Source organism: Mustela lutreola, chromosome 1 (genome assembly GCF_030435805.1).
Source record: "Mustela lutreola isolate mMusLut2 chromosome 1, mMusLut2.pri, whole genome shotgun sequence".
NCBI lineage: Eukaryota > Metazoa > Chordata > Mammalia > Carnivora > Mustelidae > Mustela > Mustela lutreola.
This window is the reverse complement of record NC_081290.1, coordinates 139,410,388-139,437,441: the sequence shown is the minus strand read 5'-3', so window position 1 is coordinate 139,437,441 and position 27,054 is coordinate 139,410,388. Positions and strand designations below refer to the sequence as shown.

Sequence of the window (27,054 nt, the reverse complement as noted above, 5' to 3'; positions counted from 1 at the left end):
GAAAAGGAAAGATTTTTAAAGGTGTAAAGGGAACAGAAAAGGAAATTAATAGAAAGAGTGAACTGTTTCAGGCAAGGTTACCCTCCTAACTAGGGGAATAGGAGGGGTCTATTAAACAGATTACTTCTTGGTGCTAATCAGGTAATTCCAGGTTGGCTGGCTAAAAGGTTCATTCTTGGAAGAGGTTGAAGGTTCAGTTAGGTTAGATATTAAGTCTTGGTTTGCTCTCATGAGGCTTAACACAAATGACTCCATTTGGGCCTGTTGTCTCTTTTTTTGCAGTAGAACCAACTATGAAGAGAGGCAGGAAGGGAATGATGGTCATTATTAATAAGGTGCTGAACTAATCTTAGTTCATGGTCAGAAAAAACATTTTCCGTAACCCCTTTGTAAGTCACAGTAGAGCAAGATTGGATTTAAAAATCCCAAATTACTCTATGATAGAGACTAATAAATCATCTCTTTTATTTTAAACTGTACAGGTTAGTTTTTATGTTATGTTAGTTTCCATACTCTGAAAGCCTCCATAATAATATTTTTCAGAGGTTTTGAATTTTCTAGGTAATGTTAGGATACTAAGAATACTTCGAAGAGAAAAAATATTTTGGCATTCTTGTTTATATGTGTGTTGAAACATATTTACATTCTATATTATATCCTTGTATACAAGCCATTGCTCAGTAAATGATTTTTTTGGTCATGTTCTTTTGGAAATGGTGGTGTTTTATACAATCATTGGTGATTTAATTATAAAAATCAGCTATTTCTAACAAATTGGTTGTAATATTCTTTTCATTTATAGAGTTGAAGTAAGATACAACTAACTTGAAAGTTATAAAATCACATATTTGAATTTTCCAGCATAATCTCTATTTCAGGTAGTCTCTTCTATTCTCCCACATAAGCAACAAAAATTTCATTTATTCGTCCAGCAAAAATTATGTAAGTACTTACCTCACGCCAGGTACATTTTCAGGCACCGAGGATACAATAGTAAATAAAACAAGTATCATCCTTTTTCTGACTTTAATAGAAGAGACATAAGCATACAGCAAAAAGAATAGATACTTAATGGATCATATATATATATATATATATATATATATATGGATAGATATGATTTGGACTGTAAATACCATAAAGAAAAATGTAGCAGAGTAAGGGGATTTAGAGAGTGGTAGGAACAGAAATATCAGACCATTGTTTGGTCAGACCATGTGTCTTAATTTTTGGTTTAAAAAATTTCATCAGTAGTGTCTTTTTGCAGTAGGGTTGGTGAAACCCTGAAAGGAGAGGTGAACTCACTCAGGCCCCTGAGACCACTTGCAGGAATGGCCTGCTTGGAGACCACCTCATTTTTATTAGATCCAAAGGTTGAAGAAGTTGGAAGTCTCAACTGTTGTGGCCTCATGCTGGTCTTCATACTGCTCTTCTCTGGCACCACAGTCTTAGAAAAATGAGAATGAAAGGGTAAGAGTAGCAGCTTCAAAAGGACAGAGTGGACAAGACACGTTGCATTTTGAGGGTAGAAAGTTTCAGTTACACAAGAGAATAAAAGATCTGTATAAGATTGTGCCTACAGATAACAATACTGTAATGTACCCTCTAAAATATGTTAAGAGGGTAGATCACATATTAAGAGTTCTTACCACAATAAAATATAGCAGAAAATAAAATAGAAATTGGACAAGATAAGGATTTAGAAATTTCTGAATATAGTAGAAGTTACCCACATGATACAGATAAAAGGGTATTGGGGGGACTTTTACACACTCAGAAATCATCAGAATGCTTCAGATTTTACCATTATTTTCATTTCTTTGATACCTAAATGATCTTATTAATCTTCAGGAGACTTCTCTTAAAAGGGTTTTCCAAAGTGAGTGTTTGCTACAAGAATTTTGGATAGGAGACGTACGAAAAAGAGGGATGACATGAAGATTAGGTACCAACCAAATGAAGAAAGAACATGATAAATTACACAGAAAGGTCATTATTTTCAATATGGCTCTCTGGATGAAACACAAGCCCCAGTCCTCTCTTTTGCCTTTACCCTGGAGCAGTGGTGGGAGGAACAGACCTACTGTAGAATGCTCAGCCAGCAAGGTTTTGTGATTTCATTACAACAGGGGAGAAAAGAAACTGCAATTCTGTTTTTCTGTAAAACAAAATGAGTAGAATAGATCATTTCTAAACTTCCTTCCAGATTTAATAATTCGTAGGGCTATGGTCTTAAATAATTGTGAGGAAATACTTGGTGTTTAGATGGAAAGATTGAGCGTTTCTGTACAGTATGTATAAGAACGCTCAGAATACTGTATATGATTTTTCTGAGTACCTGGGTTGGGTCAGATTTAATTTACTTGACTAAGAAAGAATACAGTACCCTTTGTTCCCTAGTGAGAATGGGTGATTAAAGAGAAAAGAAGGGGTCACTGGCAGGTGAAAATCTTCCTCTGGCTAGTGAGGGGAATGCTAATAGGTGCCTGAGTCATCTGAGATTTTTTAAAAGTATTTGTTTGTTTAGGTTAGAGTTTAAAAAGTTGAAGAATAAAACTGAAGGTATTGGGTTTAAGTTGTGGGGTTTTGGGGGGGGGACAGTTATGTTAAAGTTTATAAAATTGAACAGTAAAAGTGTCTTGAGTTTGATTTATGTGTACACAAATATGATGTAAATTAATATTTGTTTCCTATATCACAATGTATATGTGGTGCCTTTACTGAATCTTACTCAAGTAGGCGACAATTAAAGGCTGAACCAATTAAATAAAAACAAAAACAAATGGGGTGGCAGGGACCAGATCCTGGATGGACTAGACTCCTCTTGTTTACTCTGTGTTAGTCTGCATACTAAACGCTCATCTCTTTTCTTTTCCCGTTTTTTGCTTTGAAGCTTAGCACAAATGTAGCTGGTCACGGGCAGTTCACTAGACTAGTTAAAATTCTTCTGGTTGTGGCAGTGTGTTAAGTTGTAGTGTTATTGTTGTAACTGGCTAATTATGTAATGTCAACAATTCAATGAGGTGGACTATCAGTATTTACACAAGCGGGGCTTAGAACACGAGCCTTTAGCCTCTCTGGTTTGGGCACATTTTTCTCATCTGCAGGTTTTCAGTTTAACTCTTTTTTTTTCTTTCCCACATTGCTTTATTCTTCATGGGTAATCCCTTCCCAAATCGAGCCACATTAAGCTAGAATTGGAAAGGAAAGAATCAGTTAAGGCTTGGGTCTCATTTTGGTGCATTTGCTTCTTTTGCCTTTGCTGTTATGCAGATAGTCTGGCATTGGTTGTGAATTCAGCACTAGAACTACAAATTTTCCTTTTCATTCTGTTGGCCCCTCCCTGCAGTAGATATGGCCAAGATTTATGCAGGTTTCCTTTGCATTAAATTTAAGGTGTTTTATATATTCACACCTTCCTGTAAGAAGCTTATTGCGGAATGGAAATCTAAGGGATTTGCGTTCACACTGTAATCTACTATGATTACCAAGGCTGCTGGTATGACTTAGTGGGTGGAATATGTCTTAGGAAAAAAAATTCATAATTCTGACAAGATGCTTTTTGAAAAGTTCCAACCAGCTGTTTCAAGTAGAACACTGTAAAATTTATTCAAAGTCAATTTTATTTCACTTGGAAGCAAATGTAGTTCAAAAAATGAGCTAAAGTAAACAGTTAGTTCTTGCAGTGTTGTCTTTGTATATGGCTTTCAGCAGCTTTCTTTTCTATTGTCAAGCAGTAAACACCATTCTCTTTGACTTACCCTTATATAACCTGAAGAGAGTGAGAAGTTCCCGAAAGAGAGATAAGAGGTCTGCCCAAGGGATGAGAATGCTGACCATAGAGTCACTTGGTGAATTAGTTTATCTTGGCTGTAACAAATTTCCATAAGTTTAGGAACTTAAAGCAACAAAACTTTATTATCTTAGAATTTTGTATGTTTGAAGTCTCATACAGGTCTCTCTGGGCTGAAATCAAGGCAAAGGCAAGGCTGTTTTGCTTTCTAGATGCTCTAGGTTAGGATCTGTTTCCTTGCCTTTTCCACTCTCTGGAGGCTACACTGTGACCCATGGCCTGTAGTCTTTCTGCGTTTTCCTAGCCAGCCATGATGCATCTCTGCACCAGCGTTTACAGCCAGCAGTGTTCCTCCATAGTCACGTCTGCCTCTGACTCTGAACTCAGCTGCAATGTTTTTTGATTTTAAAGACCTTATGATTACTTTAGCCAACTAGATAATTGAGGATAACCTGCCCATCTCAAGGTTCTAAACTTCATCACATTTGCAGAGTGTCTTTTGCAACATTAAAGTAACATCTTCTCAGGTTTTAGGGTCTTGGCTTTGCTGCTTAATAGCTGTGTGACTTTTACCCAAAAAGTTCAGTTCAGTTCATCTTCCTGTCCTAATGTGTGGGGGTTGAACTGAATAATCTTTAAGGTCCCTTCCAGCCCTGATGTCCTTTGAGTTGATGCCTCAAAATAGGGTTAGGTTCATAATTCCTAATATTTTTTAACTCTCAAGGATGTTGTCTGTGAAAATCAAGGCCTTAGCTATTCACTTACAATGTGTGTTCACATTGTACATACACACACACACACACACACACATATGATATTTTCCATTCAAATACATAGGGAATTTACAGGGAACTGCATATATGAACTATATATAGGATTTTTTCTCATTTAACCCCTTAATTCCATGAAAACCTATTTACATATATATAAGCAACTTTAAAATATAGAGATATTTTAGGGGTACCTGTGTGGCTTAGTCGGTTAAGCATAGACTGTTGATCTCAGCGTCGTCAGTTTGAGTCCCAATTTGGGCTCCATGCTGGACATGGAGCCTGCATTTAAAAAAAATTATATATATATATAAATTATTTAAAAATTATATATACATATAAAATACATATATATAGAGAGAGAAGAAGGGAGAGATTTTTAAAAATTTGAGTATTTTTAAAATAATGGTAGATAATGCCATTAACATGATAGATAATGCCATTAACACATTAAATGTGTTAATAATTAAAATGTGTCTCATTGTAAAATTATTAACATGAAAGACAGCTTTTGCTAAACTTCTAGTGATATAGACATATACAAAGGATTATGAATGTTCTTTCTTGTTTATTTAATAAACTTTCATTGTATATACAGATTATGTGTTCATTAAGTAAGTCATCGTGGGGATCTTTCTGTGCTTAATTTTATAACTTCTTGGTGTTTCTGTTCTTGCAAATGTTGTCCTTTGCTTAGATGAATGTCTTATTAGAGGATGAAGAGTGTTTCCTTTGGCACAAGTGGGTATTTATAAAGTAAAGACCTTTAGAGTACAAGCCTAGGAAATCTTTAGAAAAAGATGTGTGTTTTCTGAAAGAATTTAAAATTGGAGGACAAAGAGATAAGCAAAACCATACTTGTGAGTATACTTACATCTACCTATGTTCACGGTTGACCAAGGTAGACAGAACATTCCTTACTTGTTTTATAATAACTGAATTAAATGCAAGTGCCATACTTAAAGATGGCTTATTGTTCTCTCAAATGTAACTACCTAATACTGCTTTGAAGAGTTGTAAACATTACCATTCAGTGTTCTTTGCTGTATTTAGATAGAAAAGGAAACACATGGTGTTGAAGATCAGTGCTGAGAAGAAAAAGGGGCCTCTGAGCCCCCACCCCAACTGGCTGTTCTCTGGGCTGAACATGCTGACCGTGGGTTAGCCAGCTTCTACAAGAATACTAGCTATTGATCAGAAAGGAGCTCATTCTGAGGAAACTACTTCTTTACATTGAAAATTAGCTTGGCCCATTGTAACTTTCCCCTGTTCCTGTTTTAGGCTCTAGAACTATAGAGAGTAAGTATAATATTGCTCCATATGTCAACCCTTCGAGTGTTTAAAGACTATGTCCTGATGATGAGTATGTGCTCTGGAGTAAAATCCCGCCACCTACTAAAACTCGCTGGGCCTTGGTTTCCAAAGCTATTAAATGGGAATAATAATGGAAGCCTATCCCACAGACGTATCATGTGTGTGAACATATGATGGCACATTGTGGATGCTCAGCCACTACCAACTATTACGGTCTTCACTTTCTAGGGTTTATTTCAAGTCTTCTAAGTCCTTTAGGCAAGTGTCTCTAACCTAATTTTTAGACCATTCACCTTTCTAAGGATCATTTTACTAATATTCCTCTTAAATTGGGTTACACAGAACTGAACAAGATTCTATAAATGTTGTTGATCAGTCAAGACATAGAAGGTCTGTTCCTTTCTCTGCATTTCATTTATGCAGCTAACATTCTGCTGACTTTTGACAGTATTCATGTAGCCATGTTACTTGTGGCTTGTATTGAACTTGTAGACAGCACAAGTCCTTGAGTCTTTTTTATTCAGTCTGTCATAAGGGCAGGTCTTTTGTAGTTTACTGTATCTGTGCTAGTGGGTTTTAAACAATGAAATACACTAGTGAATGTTCATCCTAGGAAATACTTGCTTTGTTTGTTCCACATTTCTCATTAATGAAAATCTTTCAAAAACTATATTTCTGTCATCCATCATACTAGCTGGTTATCTCTCCCTTCTAGTTTTGTGTCACTGACAAATTAACTGTGCCCTAAATACCTTTATTCAAATTATTACCAAAAATACTGGACATGCCAAAGAATGGACAGTTAAAAGCTTTGGGGCACATCGTAGAGCCCTCCAACCAGGTTACTTTCTGTTGACTCATTTATTCATTATACCAGTGTCAGGTTACTTTAACAAAATACTAGACTGTGGGGCTTAAGCAACAGACATTTATTTCTCTTAATATTGGAGGTTGGGCAGTCCAAGGTCATGTTTCTGACATACTTGTTTCTTGGTTTGGGCCTGCTTCCTTGCTTGTACATGGTCACCTTGCTGTGTGCTCACAGGCTTTTCCTTGGTGCACATACGTGAAGAGAGCAAGAGAAAGGAAACTCTGGTGTCTCCTCTTTTGAGAGCACTAATCCTACCAGGAGAGCTCTAACTTCATGACCTCATCTAAACCTAGTAGCCTCCCAAGGGCCCCTCCTCCAAATTCTATCACATTGGAGATTACGGCTTCCACATATGAATTTTGGAGAGGACATAAACTTTCTGTTCATAACAATCAACAGGCATTAGAGTGCCTACAGATTGCTAGGGATGGACACAGGCCTGTGATCCTACTTTAAATAAAATAAGCTGGTTTTTAGAGCTTATGTTCTAATGTTTTTGGGTGGGGAGGAGGAGACAGTAACGTGTAGCTTCAGAAATGTCATGACAACCCGTGGGGATAAAAATATATGTTTGTAAAAAATTAAAAATTAAAAAAAAAAAAAGTATGGGATAGAGCAGTGGAAAGTTAATAGCCAGAAACTACAGAGAAGTGAAGCCTAGAAAGTTGAGCGTATCATTTGGGATCACTTTTCCCTAAGGGAGTTTGCTTTTTCTGGGAACTTAATAAGACCTAGAAGAAACCAACCACATTTTTTTTTTTTTTCTAAATAAAGACTCTTTTTTTAAAAGCAAAAAAAAAAAAAATGCATACAAACTTAAGAGGCACTTCAAGAAAGAAAGTGAAGATGCAATGTGGGGGGTTTGGGATGTAGGAAAAGAATAAAAGAATAAATGAAAAAGATGGGCTCAGGAGGGAGACAAACCATAAAAGACTCTTAATGTCACAAAACAAACTGAGGGTGACAGTGGGTGGGGGGAGGTGGGTAGGGAGAGGGTGGTGGGGTTATGGACACTGGGGGAGGGTAGGTGCTATGGTGAGTGCTGTGAAGTGTGTAAACCTGGCGATTCACTGATCTGGGGCTAATAATACATTATATGTTTATAAAATATATATATATTATATATAATAATATATATTATTATATATATTATATACTATAATGTATTATTATGTAATAATACATTATATGTTTATAAGAAATTAAAAAAATTTAAAAAAAGAGATGTCATGACAAAGATGAGCACGGTAGAAAGAGTAGGGTCAGGACGTTACGATGGGTGCTGGTTTTGTGAGGCTATTTGGGGATAGAGAAGGCTTTTCTGAGGTGCCATGGAAGTAGAGATCTGAGCAATGTGCAGAAATAAGCCTGTAAAGAATATTGTAGGCGTTAAGGAAAGAACAAAAGGAAGATCCTGAGGCAGACAAGAGCCTGTGGTGGTCATGAACAGCATGAGGTTAGGAGTTGGGGGTTAGAGGGAAAGAAGTTGGTTAAAGAGAGGGAGGAGCTAGATGATGCAGAGCTCTGGAGGCCATGGGAGGGAGGTTTTTTTTGTTTTTTTTTTTAAGATTTTATTTATTTATTTGGCAGAGAGAGAGAGAGATCACAAGTAGGCAGCATCAGACAGAGAGAGAGGGGAAGGCAGGCTCCCCGCCAAGCAAAGAGCCCGACACGGTGCTTGATCCCAGGACCATGAGATCACGACCCCAGCTAAAGGCAGAGGCTCAGCCCACTGAGCCACCCAGGCACCCCTGGGGTTTGTATTTCATTGTAACTAGATGAGAAAACCCTTGGGAACTTAACAGACAAGAGGGTATAGACAGCAAACTCTAGGGGTTCAAGAGTGGCAATATAGAGGTAGTGTTATTTTTATTTTGGCTTAGGTCAGTTGTAGAAATAGAAGTTGTAAGAAATGTACCAGTTAAGGCTGTATTTTGAAGGTAGAGCCAGCAGGATTACTGAAGAATTGGATGTAGAATATGAAAGAATGGAAACAGACATCATGGTGAGGCCCAGTTGTTGGGCCAGAGCAGCTATGTGAATGGTGGGGCCATTTACCCAGATAGGAAAAAGTAGCAGAGGATCAGGTTTTGGTGGGTGCAGGTGAAAATCAAGAGGTCTATTTTAGACAAGTTAGCTTGGAAGCATCTATTAGATATTCAACAGGAGATGTGAAGTAGGCACTTGGGACTCAGGGGAGAGGTTGTAGCTGACATCAGGTCTGGGAGACATAGATAACAGGTGTAGGTAACAGTGTAGATAACAGGTCTTAGCTCTTTATATGAGAACCATGGAAGTGCTTTTTAAGAAACCTGTATTTCTGACCCAACCCTGGAAATTTTTGTTTATTGGTTTGGGGTGGGGCTTTACATAACTTCAAAAGAAGAAGAAAACTCCCTAGTTGACCCTAATATGCAGCCAGTGTTGGTCATGGCTGGCATAAATGGTCTTAAAAGAAGGGAATAGATATGATCAGCTTGGAAGTGAACTTAAGGGTTCTATCAGAAGATTGAACCCTTGGGCACCTGAGGAAGAAGAATCAGCAAAAAGGTTGGGAAGGTGACTGATCCCTGATTCCCGTGCTGTTCAAAGAATGGTTCCTGGACCAGCAGCATCACCATTACTATCTCCTGGGAGCTGTTAGAAGTGCAGACTCTAGCCCTACCCATATCTACTGAATCAGAATTGCATGTAACAGAAACACGAAATGATTTATAAGCTTGAAAATAAATAAAATTAGAAAAGCACCTGTTTTGATTTGTAATTTGCACCAAGTGTGAATCTATTCACTAGTTCACCATTTTTCTTTCTCACTCAGGGGAAATTAAAATGAAGTATAATGCTATATCCTTAAAGTCAGATTGGTTGGTCCTGATAGGAGTTGCCCTTATGTTTCTAAAACACTTTGTGATTTTTTTAAAAGATTTTATTTATTTATTTGACAGAGAGAAATCACAAGTAGGCAGAGAGGCAGGCAGAGAGAGAGAGAGGAGGAAGCAGGATCCCTGCTGAGCAGAGAGCCCGATGCGGGACTTGATCCCAGGACCCCAAGATCATGACCCGAGCCGAAGGCAGCGGCTCAACCACTGAGCCACCCAGGCGCCCGAAATGGCTTTATTTTAAACATTCCAAAATCTTGTCTCTGAGTAATCAAGTTTTTTTGACTGTGGTTCTAAGAATTCATATATTATCAACTCACCCCCCCACCCCACATACACATAAAAGCAGCTTGTGAATGGTAACTAGTAGTTAGGATCATATGCTGACTTCTTAAGTTTGTATGACAAATACGTATTTTTGAAGGTGACATGTCAAGTGACTTCTGTGTATTTCACAAGTTTAGTAAACTAACCCCTTTGGAGCTGAAGGAATGTATTATTTTATTTTCTCCCAAACTAGCATGCTTAACTCTCCAAGCTCCACGTCAGGGGCACAGCTCCTAGACATATTCTCAAGGTGAAATCACATTGATTCGTTGAATCACCAGGTCTTACAGAAGTGGAAACTGTGATTGTGGAGCAATTTGTCTTTATTTTTTTTTTTTAAACAGTTTGTCATATTTTACACATTTGCTCCTTTTTTATAGCCATAAAGCAAATTAGCACAGCACACCAAAAAGTCTGAGTTTTTATAAGAGATGGAATTTGAATAACAAAAGAGATAGTGGGGATTTTACTGATGTTGTATTGATAGTGCATTAAAGTGACAGAGTTCGTTATTTAGTGCAACTGGATATCATAATCAGTAATAGGAGTAACTGGGAGTAGGAGTAAGGGATGTATATTTAGGGCCTACCTAGCTTTTTTTCTTTTCATTTTGATTTAAAGGTGACTGTGTGGTTGCTTACAAATATATAGAAGGCTTTGATTGCATTTAAAATGCTTTGTTTCTCAAGTTAGGTGTGGGTACAGGGCTATTTTTAAAAATTTTTATTTATTTATTTATTTGACAGAGATCACAAGTAGGCAGAGAGGCAGGCAGAGAGAGAGAGGAGGAAGCAGGCTCCCCGCTGAGCAGAGAGCCCGATGCGGGACTCGATCCCAGGACCCTGAGATCATGACCTGAGCCGAAGGCAGCGGCTTAACCCACTGAGCCACCCAGGCGCCCTACAGGGCTATTTTTAATAATATCCATCTTATTTGTATGTCTGAATTATTTAATAAACAAGATAATTAAGCTTTATAATTGACTACATTAGAATTTAGACACTACATTCCTTTTTTTATGTACTTATTTTTAGTTATACCTGTTCATGTTAGAAAATATATAACCACACAGAAGAATCTAAAATAAAAAATTAAATCATCTCTTCTCTCATGCCTTCATCTTGCTTTCTGGAGGTAAGCGCTTATACTGTTTTCTGGTGTTTAGTTCTCCTACTGGTTTCATGTACAGCCTCAAAGAATAAATTTTCCTTTTCCTGATTTCTTAGCCTTCAGTAGTATCAGTTTCAGATACCAAGTGATAAAATTGAAATTACTTCTACTTCCCATCTCTCCTTCCCTAACTCTTGATTTTTTTTTTTTTAAATATTATCAGAGTTTATAACATTCTATTATGTGGCTGTACTTAATTCTTCTTTTCTATGTTTGGAGATTGATTCTATGAATTGAAATGCCGTGAAAACAGTTCGTGGTATTGTGATTATCTAAAAATTATTCACTGCACTGCAGTTGGGTCCGTTAAAAAGGAGATATAACCTGTACCACCAGATCCTTCCTCAGTGTAGGTAGGATGAATCCAGCTTCTACGTCCAACAGATTCTCTTTAAATTTCTTTTCCATTTTTTTCATGTCCTCTAGATCATATTTAGCCATCCATGTTTCTTATATCACATATCCTCTATCTACAAGTCTTTTGTGGTTTTTCTGGGGGTTAGGATGGGAGATCCCTCCTTCGACTTCTTTAAAAAATTTATTTATTTATTTATTTATTTAGAGAGTAAGGGAGGGTAGGGAAAGGAAGGAGAGGGGGAGAGAGTTGCAAGCAGACTTCATGCTAAATGTGGAGTCTGATGGGAGGCTTGATCCCACGTCCCTGATATCATGACCTAAGCTGAAACCAAGAGGTAGAGGCCTGACCAACTGTGCCATGTAGGTGCCTCTGAACTTTTTTTTTTTTTAAATACACAGGGGATAAACTTTCTGAGATTTTGTATGTTCAAGAGTATCTTTCCTTTGTCCACACACATATTTAATAGCTTAGCTTGCTAAAGTTTTCTAAATCATATTCCTTTTGAAATCCAAAGGCATTGCTCTTTCATTATCTTTTATCCTGTATTGCTGCCAAGAATTCAGATTCTAGTTCCAAACTGGTAAACTATTTTGCCCTAAATCTTTTAGAATTTTTCCCTTGTCTTTGGAATTTTGCAGTGTAATGAGATGTGTCGAAATAAGAATTCTTCCCCTTATTAACCCCTTTTGGTATTTGATGAGACTGCTATAACTCAGCTCTTTGGTGTCTTTAGCTCATGAAACTTTTCTTCCATTCCTGTTCTTTCTTTCATTATTCTCCTCCCCCTTGCTGTGTTTTTTCTTACTGTGTTTTAAAGTGATTCTTACTTTAAATTGGTATTAGACATTTTTAGAGCTATCTTTCATATCTCTTAAATTTTTTTTTCCACCTCTATCTTTTTTCTGTATGTTTTGGGATGTGTACTTGACTTTATGAGGATGGTTACTGTCTTGGTATTTAGCCCTGCCCTGTATATTTTTTAATCCAGACATAGAAATTTTTCTGATTCCACTTGCTTTCATTCTTCTAGAAATTCCTAAAATTTTCTGGTATGCTAATGGTTGTTTTCCCTGTTTCTAGAACTGCTGTGGTTTTATTTTTTTAAAAAATACTTTTTGTTATTTCAACATGACCTTAGGAAAGGTCATTCAAGCAATTAAAAGCATGAGTTTAGCCCACCATTGCAAAATACTGCCTTGATTTAAGTCTCTTTCTTTGACTTCTTTACTTAGGTTGGATAAAATAACAAAAGTACAAGTAGACATGCATGTCAGTGGCCTGACCTTCTGCTTGGCTGGTACATACAGGCAGTTACCACACTGGCCACTCCACTAATTTTCTAAGCAGAATTCCTTAGAGTAAAACACCAGACACAGACTGCCAACTTGACTAGAGGGTGCAGGGTAGGAGTGGAGAGCTTCCTCTTCTTTCTTAGAATTATGTAGTTGATGAGAAAAATTGCCTAGAGGGAGGGAATGATCTAATTTATTTCAGTAAATGTGTTTACTATCTATAAGATACATTAGTAGGCTCTGCAGTGATCTGTGAAGGGATGAGAGACCATTCCTGCCTTCAAAATGTTTTGAGTCTAGTAGCATTATTAGTAAAGTACTCAAATATATGTAATAAAAGGTACAAAAAAGCCAACAGGGAACAAAGATTTTTGTAAACAAAATCTTTTGAGGCTGAAAAGGAAAACATACATTTATATTGGACAGTAAGGAAGGGACTTGGGAAATATAGTGTTTAAATTGTGTCTTGAAAGCTGAAAGGACTTCTCACAAGTGGATATGCAGTCTGGGTAAGAGGGCTCTTTGCGTGGAGGGAATGGCAGGGAAAAGTCCCAGAGGCTGGGAAAAATAGGACCATATTCAGGGAACTAGAGAGAATTTAATTTGGTTAGAATGTTGGATACTTGTTGGAGAGGAGTGTGAGGTATTTGAGAAGATAGTTTGGGGTCAGACTGTGGGCATTGTAAGTGCCAGAGAAAAGGGTTTGAACTAAAATTGCTAGAAACAGAATTAGGAAAAGGTTAATCAGATAGATGATTTGGTAAAAGCTGTATTTTAAGAAGATGGATCTGGCAGATTTCTGTAGGATGGAATAAAGTAAGAGGCATCCAGAAAGCAGTCAACCAGTGAGCTGATTCTGGGCCATGTGTTGGGCTGTTGGGATACAAAGATGAATGACATCCAGACCCTGCTCGCAAGTCGCTCACATCCTGGTGCACATGAAAATCTAGTTGCTTTACCCAAAGAAACATTTAGTTAAACAATTTTTTCAAAACATACAGATGTAGTATTTTATATTAGTAGATACGTACTTTTTAAAAGATTTTATTTATATACTGGAGAGAGAGAGAGAGCAAGCAAGCACAACAAGGGGAGTGGCAGGCAGAGGGAGAAGCAGGCTCCCCAAGCAGGGAGCCCAATGTGGGGCTCTATCCCAGGAGCCTGGGACTATGACCTAAGCTGAAGGCAGACGCTGAATGGACTGAGCCACCCAGATGCCCCATAGTAGTAGATATTTTAAAACTATAATTTAATTTGTTGCCAGTACCTATCTTAGATGATCAATTTCTCATTATCTCAAGTTTTCTGTTAAAAATATAGCTAGAATGATCTCTTATCTTATTTGTGTAGTGTGTATGACAGGCTTATTGAAAGTAGTCTTGGATGCACACATGTGGACTCTGCACTTCATTTTTACGTTCTTTGCTATATCTTTAATCTCCTAGAAATGTAAAAAACAATGTATTATTTTTATATAATGGTTCATTTTGGTTGAAAATACCTGTAATTCATATCCTACTGTTTAATTATCTAGGGGAAAATAGAAGAGTTGGATTTGGGCTTTTCAGTGTTGGATTAGTTAGTAAATCTCTTCTCCTTAAGTTCCTCTTATTTCATATATTTAGTGGTCAGTATACTTAAATTGGAATACTTTTCTTTAGAGGTGAGCTTCAATATACTATGTGTCTAAAAATAATTATCTGTTGATAAAATTGTCCATTGCAAATATTTTTTCCTTACAGTAGCATTTCTTGTGCAGTCCTATAATAGTGAAATTAGATAGCAAAAGCAATTTGCATTTTCTAGTAGTGCTCATTTAAGTATTGCAGAATATTTACAGGTATTTTTAAAGTATCATTTTACAACAGACTTAAAGGTAAAAGAGCTTTGTTGACAGAACTACAAGACTGTCTCTATATTCAGTTAATACTTTAAAATTTTTTGATAACCAAAATTCCAAAGTATATGCATAGAGATAGGAGGTTTTTTTTTCCTTTTAATGAAGATTTAATTATGTTTTAAAGATCTTGATTCTACCTTTGGGTTTCACAGAATTGGTTTTATATCCTTGTAACAGATTTATTTCAAAGTAAGAGGATATTATCCTGCAATAATTACTCAGTCTTCGCTATGTAAACTTCATGTTAATTAATTGATAGAACACTCCTATGGAGGGTAGTAACAGTAATACACCGTAATATTATGTCTTACTTTTTGACATAAACAAGAATAATGAGATAAAATATGACCTGGTGTGACTTACCACAGCTGAGCTTATCTCTACTTTTGTTAATAATATTGCAACAGGTTGTGATAGATTTTGGAGTATTGAGGCTGCCTTGATTGGATTTCTACAAGCTAATTCATATTCTCATTTTGTTTTTCCAAATGTCCCTCCCAGCTCCCTCTCTCATACCTTAGTACTTTCTTTATTCTTGAGATTCCATTCCTTAAACAAATGACAAAATCATCAGAGTAAAATTATTCTTGGGGCGCCTGGGTGGCTCAGTGGTTTAAGGCCCATATAGGGGTTCTCTGCTCAGTGGGGAGCCTGCTTCCCCCTCTCTCTCTGCCTGCCTTTGTCTACTTGTGATCTCTCTCTCTCTCTTTTTCTCTTTCTCTCTCTCTGTCAAATAAATAAATAAAATCTTTAAAAAGAAAAAGAATAAAATTATTCTTTCAAATGGTCTGATTGCCAAAGAAATCATAGCATTACTAGAGAACATACATCATAATCTTTGTTCCTTTGCCTTTGGGCAGAACCAAACTTGTGAGACTGCCCTATTTTTTAAGTCTCCAGTGAAAGATATATCATAATCCACTGCAATATTTAACAACCCTCACTGTCAGGAAATTCCTTTATCCAGCTTAAATAATGCATGCATCAATTTAAGCCTTTATTTTTTTTCAGTGAACATGAAGCTGGCTTACTTTCCTTGTGCAACACCATTTCATTGTGTTTGAACACTTACTTTAATACTGACCCACTGATACATCTCACTTTCTGCAGCTTTTTTGTCATATTTTCCAACACTTTTATCATCTGTACCACTCCCCATGGATCACGATGCAGCTCTCTGTTCACTTTGTGTATGGGATTCAGAATGTAACTTGGATATCTAGTGAGTGGCTGGCTGGTGCTAAGTGTTGGATGAGATTGTAGCAGGGACTCTACATTATATACACATACTCTGTACGTTGGTGATGGATTTCCTTTTCTAAAAGTAGCCATCTTTCTAGGCGCTAATCTGCATACTTCTGGACTTCAGATCTCTTATTTTGCCAGTCTTGCCATTTTGATTGCTATAAGTGGTTATTCACTGTGATACTTTTGTATTTTTTCCTCCATGTGCATACATAGTTACTTATTTGGTGTATGTGGTTATTTCTCATTTTTTTCCTAATTGTGGCTGCTGGTTTATTTTTTTATATATTTAATATTGAGCTGAACTTAACCTATGTGAATTGCAGTTCTTAAGTGTACAGTTTAATATGTTTTGACACATTTGTATACCTAGATAATCAACATCCCATTCAAAATAGAATCTATCTCTAATCTCAGAAATTTTCATCACATACCCTTCCATTCATTCCCTGACCCCTATAGACCACAACTGTTTTGATTTCTGTTATAATAGATTGGTTTTACCTATTCTGAAAGTCTTATGAAGTAATTATATAGTATTATAATTATATAGTATTAATTTTGATTTTTTTTCACTCGTGTATCAGTAATTTTTAAAAATTTTTATTTATTTATTTATTTGACACACAGAGATCACAAGTAGGCAGAGAGGCAGAGAGAGAGGGGGAAGCAGGCTCCCCACCGAGCAGAGAGCCCAACACAGGGCTTGATCCCAGGACCTTGAGATTATGACCTGGGCAGAAGGCAGAGGTTTAACCCACTGAGCCACCCAGGTGCCCCAGTAATTTTTGTTGTTGTTGTTTTGTTTTATAACTAAAGATTTCATTGTTCTCTTGTTGATGGATTTGGGTTTTCAGTTTTTGGTATTATGAACATTGCTGCAGTGAGAGTTTCTGTTCCCTGACTTTATGTGGATATATGTCTTCATTTATTGTTTAATAGCTAGGATTAGAATTATTAGGTCATAGAGTAGGTATAGGAGTAACTTGATAAATTGTCAAACAGTTTTCCAAAGTGGTTGTACCATTTTAGACTCCCATTACCAATGTATTTGAGTTCTATTTGCTCTGTATCTTTGACAACATTTTTTGTTGTCAGTCGTCTTTTTTTTAAGATTTATTTTTTTATTTGAGAGAGAGTGGAAGGAGGGGCATGGGGAGAGGTAATGGAGAATCCCAAGCAGACTTGGTGCTGAGGTCAGAGCCTGTCACAGGGCTCCATCCCACAACCCATGAGATCATGGCCTGACCCAAAACCAAGAGTCTGATGCTCAACAAACTGAGCCACGTAGGGGTCCTATTGTCTGTCTTTTTAATTTTAATCATTTTAATGGTTGTGAAAGAATATCTCATTGTGGTTTTATTTTGCATTTTCCTGATGACTAATGACACTGAATACCTTTACATGACTATGTAATAAATTCCTTTTTAAATTATATCTTCATTTTGTCTATTTTTAAAAATTGCATTATTTGTTGTTGATTTACAGAAGTTCTTTATATTTCCAGATTAAAATCCTTTGTCAGTTATATGTATTGCAATTCATTTTCCCTTTGTGTGACTTGCTTTTTTAAAATTGTCTTTTGATGGACAGAATTTTTCGATTTTGATGAAGTCCAATTTATAAATTTTTATGTTTGTGGTTTTTTTGTTTTGTTTTGTTTTTTACCTACCTAATCACTAAGATAATCTGTGCTTTCTTCTGGCAAACTTAGTTTTAACTTTACGTTTGGTTTTGGAATTCATCTCAAATTAATTTTTGTGTATGATAGGAGGTAGGAGCCAAGACTCATTTTTCACCATATGGACTTTAAATTATCCAAGAACCATCTGTTGAAAAGACTTTCTTTTCTTACATTGAAGAAGTGCCTTGGCACTCTTGTCTAATTGCCCATATATGTGTGGGTTTATTCTGATGGTATTTTAACTGTGAAACTATGAACTATCATATATAATGTCATGTCTAAATTATATGAGCATCTCTTTCTGGGATATTAATGAAAACACTGGCCAAAAAAAACCTAAAAACAGGCTGTTGAATTACATTGAGGCCTTACATGACCTTTCTGTTTAATATTAAAAACCTGCTCCTACACACCCCTCTGCCTCTGTATTTTTGACTCTCCCTACCTTTCTGGGTTTCTGTAAGGATTAGACAAGGGTCACACAGAATTTTGATACATGCTCATTCTTCTCCATCTAGTCCCACGCCCCCACAGGCAGGTGGTAAGTTTAGGAAAGGGCAGGGGCAGATTCTTGGCAGGAATCAAACTGTTTTTCAAATAGACAGAAACTTGACCTTTTACCAGGAAACATCCCTTATCCTGCCATGAGTCCCCAAGATGATAGCTCAAGTTACTGAAGAGAATTTTCTCAATAACTTTTCCTCCTCTTTGCAAAAATACTATGTAATTATTAAACATGTGATGAAACAGAAAATTCATATTCAGGGCAACAAGTGACATAAATTTCCTGCATTTTATTTCCGTGACTGCATTCTCAATAGCTGTCTTCCCTTAGAGAAATTCAGTAAGATTTGTTTTCTTTAATGATTTGTCTGTCAGTTGGATACTCCCTTTTTAAGGCTAGCAAAAAAAAAAAAAAAAAAAAAAAAAAAAAAGCTATTTATCAACTACATGACTATTCCTCATAACCACCAGATAAGTTTGAAAGGAAAATATTTGTTTGCTGTGGTTTGCTGTGTAATTTGTTTCACATTTTTCAAATGCCTGCAAACTCAACTGCCCATTTCCAGAATGGATCATGTTTTTAATCATGTTTCCAGAGCACATTGAAGTGGACACTAGTTAGCAGATGAGCTCCCATTTCCTCAGGTTTTTCTGTGGCACCTTCGTGTGCTCCACATTTCCCAGCAGCCTTTTGGAGCAGGGAATGAAATTCTTTCCTCCATATTCCTGCTCCTCCCATATCTTAGTGTCAAGTGCCCACCATATACTGTGTTCCATAGGAGGCGCTGAAGACAGGTTTACAAGGATGGGTTCACGGTCTGCTATTCATGAGGAGTACCAGAGGCCCAGAAATATGGGAGGTGCATACATTGTGCAATACATTTAAGCTGGTGAGCTTGACCCAATTGTCTTTTAAGTTGATTTTCCTTTAGATATGGTATTTTTTAAAAGATTTTATTTGTTTATTTCAGAGAGAGTGAGAGAGCGAGAGAGAGCACGAGGTTGGGGGGAGGGACAGAGGGAGAAGCTGACTCTGCCCTGAGCAGGGAGCCCAATGTGGGGTTCAATCCCAGGACCTTGGGATCATGACCTGAGCAGAAGGCAGACGCTTACCTGACTGAGCCACTGAGGCACCTCTACAAAGATCATTTTAAAAAATCCTTTCCTGGGGCACCTGGGTGGCTCAGTGGGTTAAGCCTCTGCCTTCAGCTCAGGTCATGATCCCAGGGTCCTGGGATTGAGCCCCGCATAGGGCTCTCTGCTCAGCAGGGAGCCTGCTTCCCCCTCTCTTTCTGCCTGCCTCTCTGCCTATTTGTGATCTCTGTCAAATAAATAAATAAATAAAATCTTTAAAAAAAATCATTTTCTGAGCCCATTTTGCTACTTAATATGTGTGTAGTAATTCTGTTACTGTAATTTCTTTGTGCTTCAATTCTTTCTGGAAAGTTTTTGAAAGTCAAGTAGAAATCAGCCATAGTTTGTGCCCACTTACATCTAACTAAATTATTAAATTATACACATTGTGATGCTTTTCCTACAGCAAGAGTATCTTCCTGATATTCTTTTTCGTAGGTCATTGAATCTTTTTTACTTTATAGAGCAGTAAGAAATGCATGAAGGGATTTGAATTTAAAGAGGCTGTCTTGCATGTATATCTGGGCATTGGCATTTAGAGTCTATAAAATAAATTGGCAGTGAATGCTTTATTTACCCATCAGAATCTCAGCTACATCATCAAGTAGTACTTTGCCAGATATATTGGAATATACTTGTTGATACAAAAATGGAGTGTGGAGTGTTTAATCAAAATATTTGTGTGCAGGTCTCGTAAGGATTTTAATGTTATATTAAATATCTGTATACATAATGTAGAAGCAAAATTGCTTGGAGTAAAACTGGTCCACTTTTATATGAGCAGAGTAGTCACTATTTATTGAAATGTATTTCAGATTAAGAGCTATTAAAATAGCTCACCTGTCTAAAATTGCCAAGGTTTTTGATGAATGACAGCTGCAAGCCCAAGGTTAGACTGCAGAGTCAGTTTCTCTCTGGCTTTCTCTCCTTTTAAGCCTCTCTTTCAAGTGTAGCCAAGTGAAATGTAAGCTCCGCAGATCCTCGGGGGCCTTGGGATGATGAGAGGATACAGAAGAAAGGCAGCAGTTTGGAAAGCCTGCCGAAGGCACAGAGGGCAAAGGGCCTGGGCGATGACATGACTCCCAGACCTTTCTAAGGAGATGAATGAGAAGGCAGTGCCTCCATGGGCCCCGGACGTATTTTACCCAGAAGAGTAGTCCAAGGCTATCAAACCAATTGTTTTGGCTTTATCCTTCAGATGTTGTAAAAGGAAAATGCATTCTTTTATTTCTCTTCCAAGTCCTTTGACAATTTATCCTTAATCATTTGTGGTTTGTGTGGGAATAAGTCTTTTAAAGATCACTGCATTCGCTTGATTTGAAATCAGAGTAGAATTCATTTTATTTAATGTAGGAAACCTTCTTTTGAGAAACTTGACACAAACTGGCTTTTTAGCCTTAGAATTTAATTGAAAAAGAACACCATAGAAAAACACAGCCAGATGCACAAATGTCTGCTCATGGATTAGATTGCCATAAGCTTTATGGTTCTTTCTCTGTGGTTATTGATCACTGAAATAGCCTTAGCAGTTAAGATTTAGCAAATCAGTGTGAATTAACAATTTTAGGTTGCAGTCTCAAGGATGTAACTAGGCTAACCATAATGTATATCACTGTTATCATAAGTTTTATCCTTGCCATTCATTGTATAATGTATATCACTGTTATCATAAGTTTTATCCTTGCCATTCATTGTATTAAGAATCTGTGATGATTTTTGGAATACTTAATAGATTTGCTTCAGTGGAAAAGTTAGTAAGTCCGTTGGGCCACTGGTGTGTGGAAATGATCTGTGAAGAAATAAATTCCTTCAATTCCCACATGAGCATGTCACAAAAGAACCATACTGTGTTTTTTGGGGAGTTTTATAGGTTTGTTTTTTTTTTTTTAAAGATTTTATTTATTTGTCAGAGAGAGAGCGAGTGAGAGCGAGCACAGGCAGACAAAGTGGAAGGCAGAGTCAGAGGGAGAAGCAGGCTCCCTGCGGAGCAAGGAGCCCGATGTGGGACTCAATCCCAGGGTGCTGGGATCATGACCTGAGCTGAAGGCAGCTGCTCAACCAACTGAGCCACCCAGGCGTCCCTATAGGACGGTTTCTAAGAGTGCTAAGTCTGTATCTTGGTGCATGGATTTGGCTGGCATGGATTTGGACAGAGTGGGCCAAACAGAGCTAATTGAGGTGGGGAAAAAATTGAGAGAACAGGTCATAATGGTGAATAGAGTTATTTGTCACTGAGTTTGTAATAGGATTTTCGATTAATTCATGCAGGGTTCCAGTGCCTTACATTAGCTCTGTCAAGATGAACTACAGCCACCTCTAAAATGCCATCCCCTATTAAACCGTGCATGTCAGTGAATTTGTAATTTCTTCTGTTCAACCAGAAGATGAATGGATTCCACTTAGAAAACAAATGTGTGCTTCAGAAATGCACATTTTGAAATCCCAGTACTTCCTAGGAGGAACATTCTTTACATTGCTGTATAGTGAATATGTATTAAAAATGTAATTGCTATGTGAATTCATCCAAAAGGAAAAGCATCCAGCTGCATAGAGACAAATACATTTTCAGGTTCTGTGTTTTACTGGTGAACAAGTCTTTTCCTACTGGGCAATGGTGACGATGATCATAGTTCATGTATGAGGCACTTCCTAACTGCTGGGCTTTTTGTAGTGGTTTACATATGTTAACTCACTAAATCCTCATAACAACCCAGATGAGGAAATTGACGCACAGAGAGGTTAACCTTCTCAAGGTCACACAGCTAGTAAGTGGCTGAATGCAGATTCAGATTCAGACATTCTGGCTTCTGGAGTCTGTGTTTCCAACCCTTACCTGAAACTGCCTGATCATGGTCCCATCAGCTATGTTCCAAGAGTTAGCTTATTATAGTACTTGGTCAGTTCTCTGTCTCTGGCTCAATGATTCTTGCCCTCTTTCATAGTGATATTCATTTCTGTGTTTGTTTTCTGTTACTTCCTCAAAACTATCTTGGGAAATACTGTTATATTATGATAACCAGACTTTAAGAAATATGTAGTAGAGCATGCAGTGAGGCATCTCCATGAGAGCAGACAAAAATTAGAATCCTTTCACAGAGTTGGATACTAAAGGGAAGATGACCAAAGTTCACAGGATTGTGAGGCACCAGAGTTCCTGAGGGCATTTCCCTTCTGCTAGCGCACAAAGGGCACAGCAGAATTGTTTACAAGATTAGGTCATGGCTGGATAACTGGAGTTATGCCTTCCTAGGCAAGATCTTAAGGCAGGGTCCAAAAGTCAGAGGGCACATGAGGGTTTCAGAACTTCTGGAAGGCTCAGCTCCTGCCTCCTCAGGTTATTGGCCTCTAGAACAGCTCTCATTAAGCAGACGCAACATCACATGAATCAAGCCAACACCAGATGACTGCCAATAGCATTTTGAGAGCCAAGAATTGGCTATTCCTCTTAAGCCAAACAAAAATATTTAGCAAAAAAAGTTTGGCTTACGAATAGTCCAGACTGTAAATCTCTGACTAGAAACCAAAGTAATTTTTTAAAACTATATTATGAAGTTCTGTTGCCTCAAGAGTATAAAACTTCGATCCATTTTTGGCGGGTAGTGGGGAGACGGAGGAGCCCAGGGAGATGGCAGTACAATGAGTAATGCGTTCTATTACTCTGCTTCATTAGAAAGATTAGGCTGTAAAAAAATTTTTTTTCAGGTAGTTTATGCCTGTGCTTTTTGCACAGAGCTGTCTGCCTCTCCCCTTCATCCGTTTCCCACTCTAATGCCTGACACATGATTCTTACCTGGGCCATCTGTATTTCAAACCTGTGAATGCTTGTCATTGCTGAACAGACACAGCAGTTGAGCCTCTTCAACATGTTATTCAAGACCCTCCATGAGTTACCTTCTGCCTACTTTTCCTACACTTTATATTCCATAATTCCTCTCCAGGAACATCGTGTTCTCTATAAAACTCCAGTCCCTTTGCACAGCATGCTCCGTATCTTTGCTGGTGCTGTCCCCTCTAATTCGAATGCCTCACTCTTCTCTTTTGTTCTTCCACTTCAGCTTTGCCTGGATATCTCTTGTGTATCCTTGAAAGCTTGGATCATGTGTGACTTCTTCCTGTTTCATTTTCCCACCCACTAAACTCCAGACCTGCATGCTATGTTGAGTTGACTTTGTCTAAAAATAATAATACAGTTAAATTTCCAGACGTTTTTGATCATCCTTTAATTAAAACTCATCTCTTTCCTTAAGGGTATACCTCAGTTACCTTGTGCCAAAGCGTTATACAACTACGAAGGGAAAGAGCCTGGAGACCTTAAATTCAGCAAAGGTGACATCATCATTTTACGGCGACAAGTGGATGAAAATTGGTACCATGGGGAAGTCAACGGGATCCATGGCTTTTTCCCCACAAATTTTGTGCAGATTATCAAACCGTTACCTCAGCCCCCACCTCAGTGCAAAGCACTTTATGACTTTGAAGTGAAAGACAAGGAAGCAGACAAAGATTGCCTTCCATTTGCAAAGGTAAATTTAGAATGAGATTTTCTGTTCACCAGCTCTTCCTCTGGACCTGAATATGCAGGAATATGACTTGTATTTCCTTTTGTGAAATGATAAAATAGCTTTAGTATTTCACCGTGCTTTTAAAAATACCTGGAAGCAATTTTCTTAAAGTCACAAAAAGTAATTTTGTGCATAGGCTGTTTGTTCTTATATGAAAGATAATTTTGGTTGATGTTCTGTGTGGTATCATTTTCATATTTAGAGCCTAAATTTAATTCTAAGCCACTTTACAGGGTGTGTGTGTGCCACTTAGGGATTTTAATTTACTGAATTATGAATAACACAATGAAACATCAGTATTTCCTTTAAAATTTCTCTACTGAAAGCACACAGTAGTGTATCTACTGAATTGATAAAAATGCTTTAGAATTTTAAGTATGGATAAACACAGTGGTGTTTTTTATAAAGAAAAGCAGTAGGATATGCATTTAAATGGCCATTTGGTATATTATCAGAGAGAATGAGAAGAGTCTGAGAATGGATCTAAAACAGAAGTTCAAGAGCTTGGGATGGGTGGCATTTGAAGCTGTAATAAGCAGCCAACCCTTGTATAGAAAGAGTTCGTAGTTTTCCAATGCTCTTGATCGATAGTGACAGTGCTGGATTTGTGTACTAAAGATATGTTATGGCATTTTAATTCATGTACTCTTAAAACTTGAGCCCCTTTATTGAAAAGGAAAATTAAATGACGAGCTTAATGTGGGATCAAATAGACTAATTTTGCTGTTTCTTCAGGATGATGTTCTGACTGTGATCCGTAGAGTGGATGAAAACTGGGCCGAAGGAATGCTGGCAGACAAAATAGGAATATTTCCGATTTCATATGTTGAGGTAAGTTAATCTGCAGAAAATTCAATCCTGTTAGTACTCAACTTAGTAAACAAATCTTACTTGTGCATTTCGGGTATTAAGAAGTCCTCCCAGAGGCACCTGGTTGGCTCAGTCAGTAGAGCATGTGACTTTTAATCTCAGTGTCATTGGACGTGGAGCCCATTTTAAAAAACAAAAACATTTTTTTTAATTGAAAAAATTTTTAAAAATTAAGAAAAAAGAAGGCCTCACAATCATTTTGCAATGTATACACACAGCAAATCATTAGGTTGTACACCTTAAATGAATCCAATGTTATATGTCAATTATATCACAATAAAACTGGAGTAAAAAAAAGAAAGACAAAAGCCTAGCCTACAGAAGAAGGAGGAGGAGGGAGAGAAGGTGGAATAGAAGAAATTGTCTTCACAACACAAAGCACTAGGAATACCCTGTTCCAGATCACTGGATGGATTAGGAAGAATTGCTCCATCCTGCCTACAGTTACTGAAGACTCTGAAATGTTTGAAAGTCTTCACTGTGTCCCCCTGCTAAAAGCATTCCTATGTCTTGTTAAATATTACTGTATTCTTCCTATCAGTACCTATATTGTTTCCAGGTGTTCTATTCCATTTGCCAGCTTTGGGATCAGAAGGTTGATAAACTTCTGAGTAAGGTGGGAGGTGAGTGTATGACTGTTTACTTATTTCTTTCCTTATCTGCCACATCATCAGAACTAGAATGGTGATTTGCAGAGTAGGCCTCTAATAAACATGACGTAAGGGAATGACTATTCCCCTGTGTTACCCAGCAACACCTCAGGTGCCCCCCCCAACTTAATCAGCTTTACTTAGAAAGGTTATGGCCAGCCTGACTCAGTGAAAGTCTTTATAGAGAGTAGGTATGACATGGTTCTTTTATTTTAAAGAATAACACAAATTAAAAATTAAATAGGATGTTACAATTTATAATAGGCCTGCATTACATCATATGTCATAAACATTCATGTCCTTAAGTCATAAGAATCTCTTGCTGAAAATAAGTTGAAGGTGTTTTTAAAGGATGAGACACAGTGCAAACAACCATACAAAGTTAGCTAAGGTCACAGAAGTCTGGAAGAAGTGAGTTCTTAGTGTATATCTGTGTGATGGATAAATAAGCGTTAACTAAGAGAAATGGAAGAAGTAACATTTTTATGGCAAGGAGACTATCCATGCAGGAAGACTGACATGTGCAAGAGCCAAAAAGTAAGAGAGAACAGGTTATTTGGGGGAATTAAAAGTAATTGTCATTTTTAGATCAAAGCATGTATCTTAAGCATGTAAAAAGGAGAAACCATCATTACTTATTTTTCCATCTTTTTATCTGAGCCATTTGTTCTGGTATAATTTCGAAAACTTTCATTAAAAATCAGTTTGACTACCGTATACCCATGGAAAAATAATTCAAACCATGTCCTTGAGTTTTACCCGTATGTTCCTGTTTATTGAAACATTTTTTTCTCCTTTGAAAGTAAACAACAGAAAAAAGATTCTTAACTCTTGGGCAATCCTTTCTGTATATTATTTATATATTCTACCTGTGGGTCATGGAAAATTACAAGCATTTCCAAGTGTATGAATAGTTACACTGAAAAGCATGGGTAAGCACAAAGATTAGTAATGAAAGCTTGTCTTTACTTGTTAGGTATTATCAATATTACATGCCAATACTTGGTTTGTGATGCATGAAAAAGGATTGCTCTACTTTTGTTGTTGAGCAGGTGTAGAATTGTGCAGATAGGCATGAAAGATCCACCCCTGGCCAATCCAGAGTCATTTTGATTCACTCAGGTCATTGGGATTATTTATTCTAACTTAAGTTAGGAAGAAAAATTTCTGCCCAAGTGGAAGTTATTTTCATTCTTCTGCTTCCTTTCTTTCAAATGAGTGTTTTTCTCATTGGAACCAGAATTTCAGTTGAGACGAGATAAACAAATCATCTATCTCTAAGAGATCATGAACATTTCTTTGATGTCAGGCCATCAGATTGAAGTTTCTGCTAGGAGCAGAGCATCTGGGGATTAGTAACACCTGGTTAAGCCCTCAGGGGATTGTGGGGGGCAGATTTCAATAGCAACCTATCAAAATTCAACTATTTAAATAAAGCATAGACTGTCTTATAAGGCAGTCTTAGATGGGGTAAAGCCAACTATAAGAAATCAAAAACTGAGCCTTTTTCCTGAAATGGTCTTTCTCTTGCTCTGTAAAATACTTAGGGTCCAGACTCTTCCCAGTATAAAAACAGGCTATGTTTTTATACTGGGAAGAGTATAAAATTGTAAAACATTTTCTTTTTCTTATAAATAGGCATTTAAGTCTCCGTGATTGTTGGGTGCTTTTGCTTTTTTCATAATGCTCCAAAAACTGTTAACTTTCCCCCGTCCCCAGGTGTTCTGAGAG

The 27,054-nt window shown here is 37.2% G+C and overlaps 1 protein-coding gene across 2 annotated transcripts in view; it reads left to right on the top strand.

The window, feature by feature from the left end:
* Positions 1 to 27,054, top strand: part of SH3RF1 (SH3 domain containing ring finger 1) — a 182,483-nt gene that overhangs the window by 92,271 nt on the left and 63,158 nt on the right. For both annotated transcript variants that reach the window (XM_059174999.1, XM_059175004.1), the window contains exons 3-4: positions 23,489 to 23,764; positions 24,539 to 24,634. In XM_059174999.1, coding sequence (XP_059030982.1) covers positions 23,489 to 23,764; positions 24,539 to 24,634 — 372 coding nt within the window. The remainder of the gene's footprint in view (positions 1 to 23,488; positions 23,765 to 24,538; positions 24,635 to 27,054) is intronic.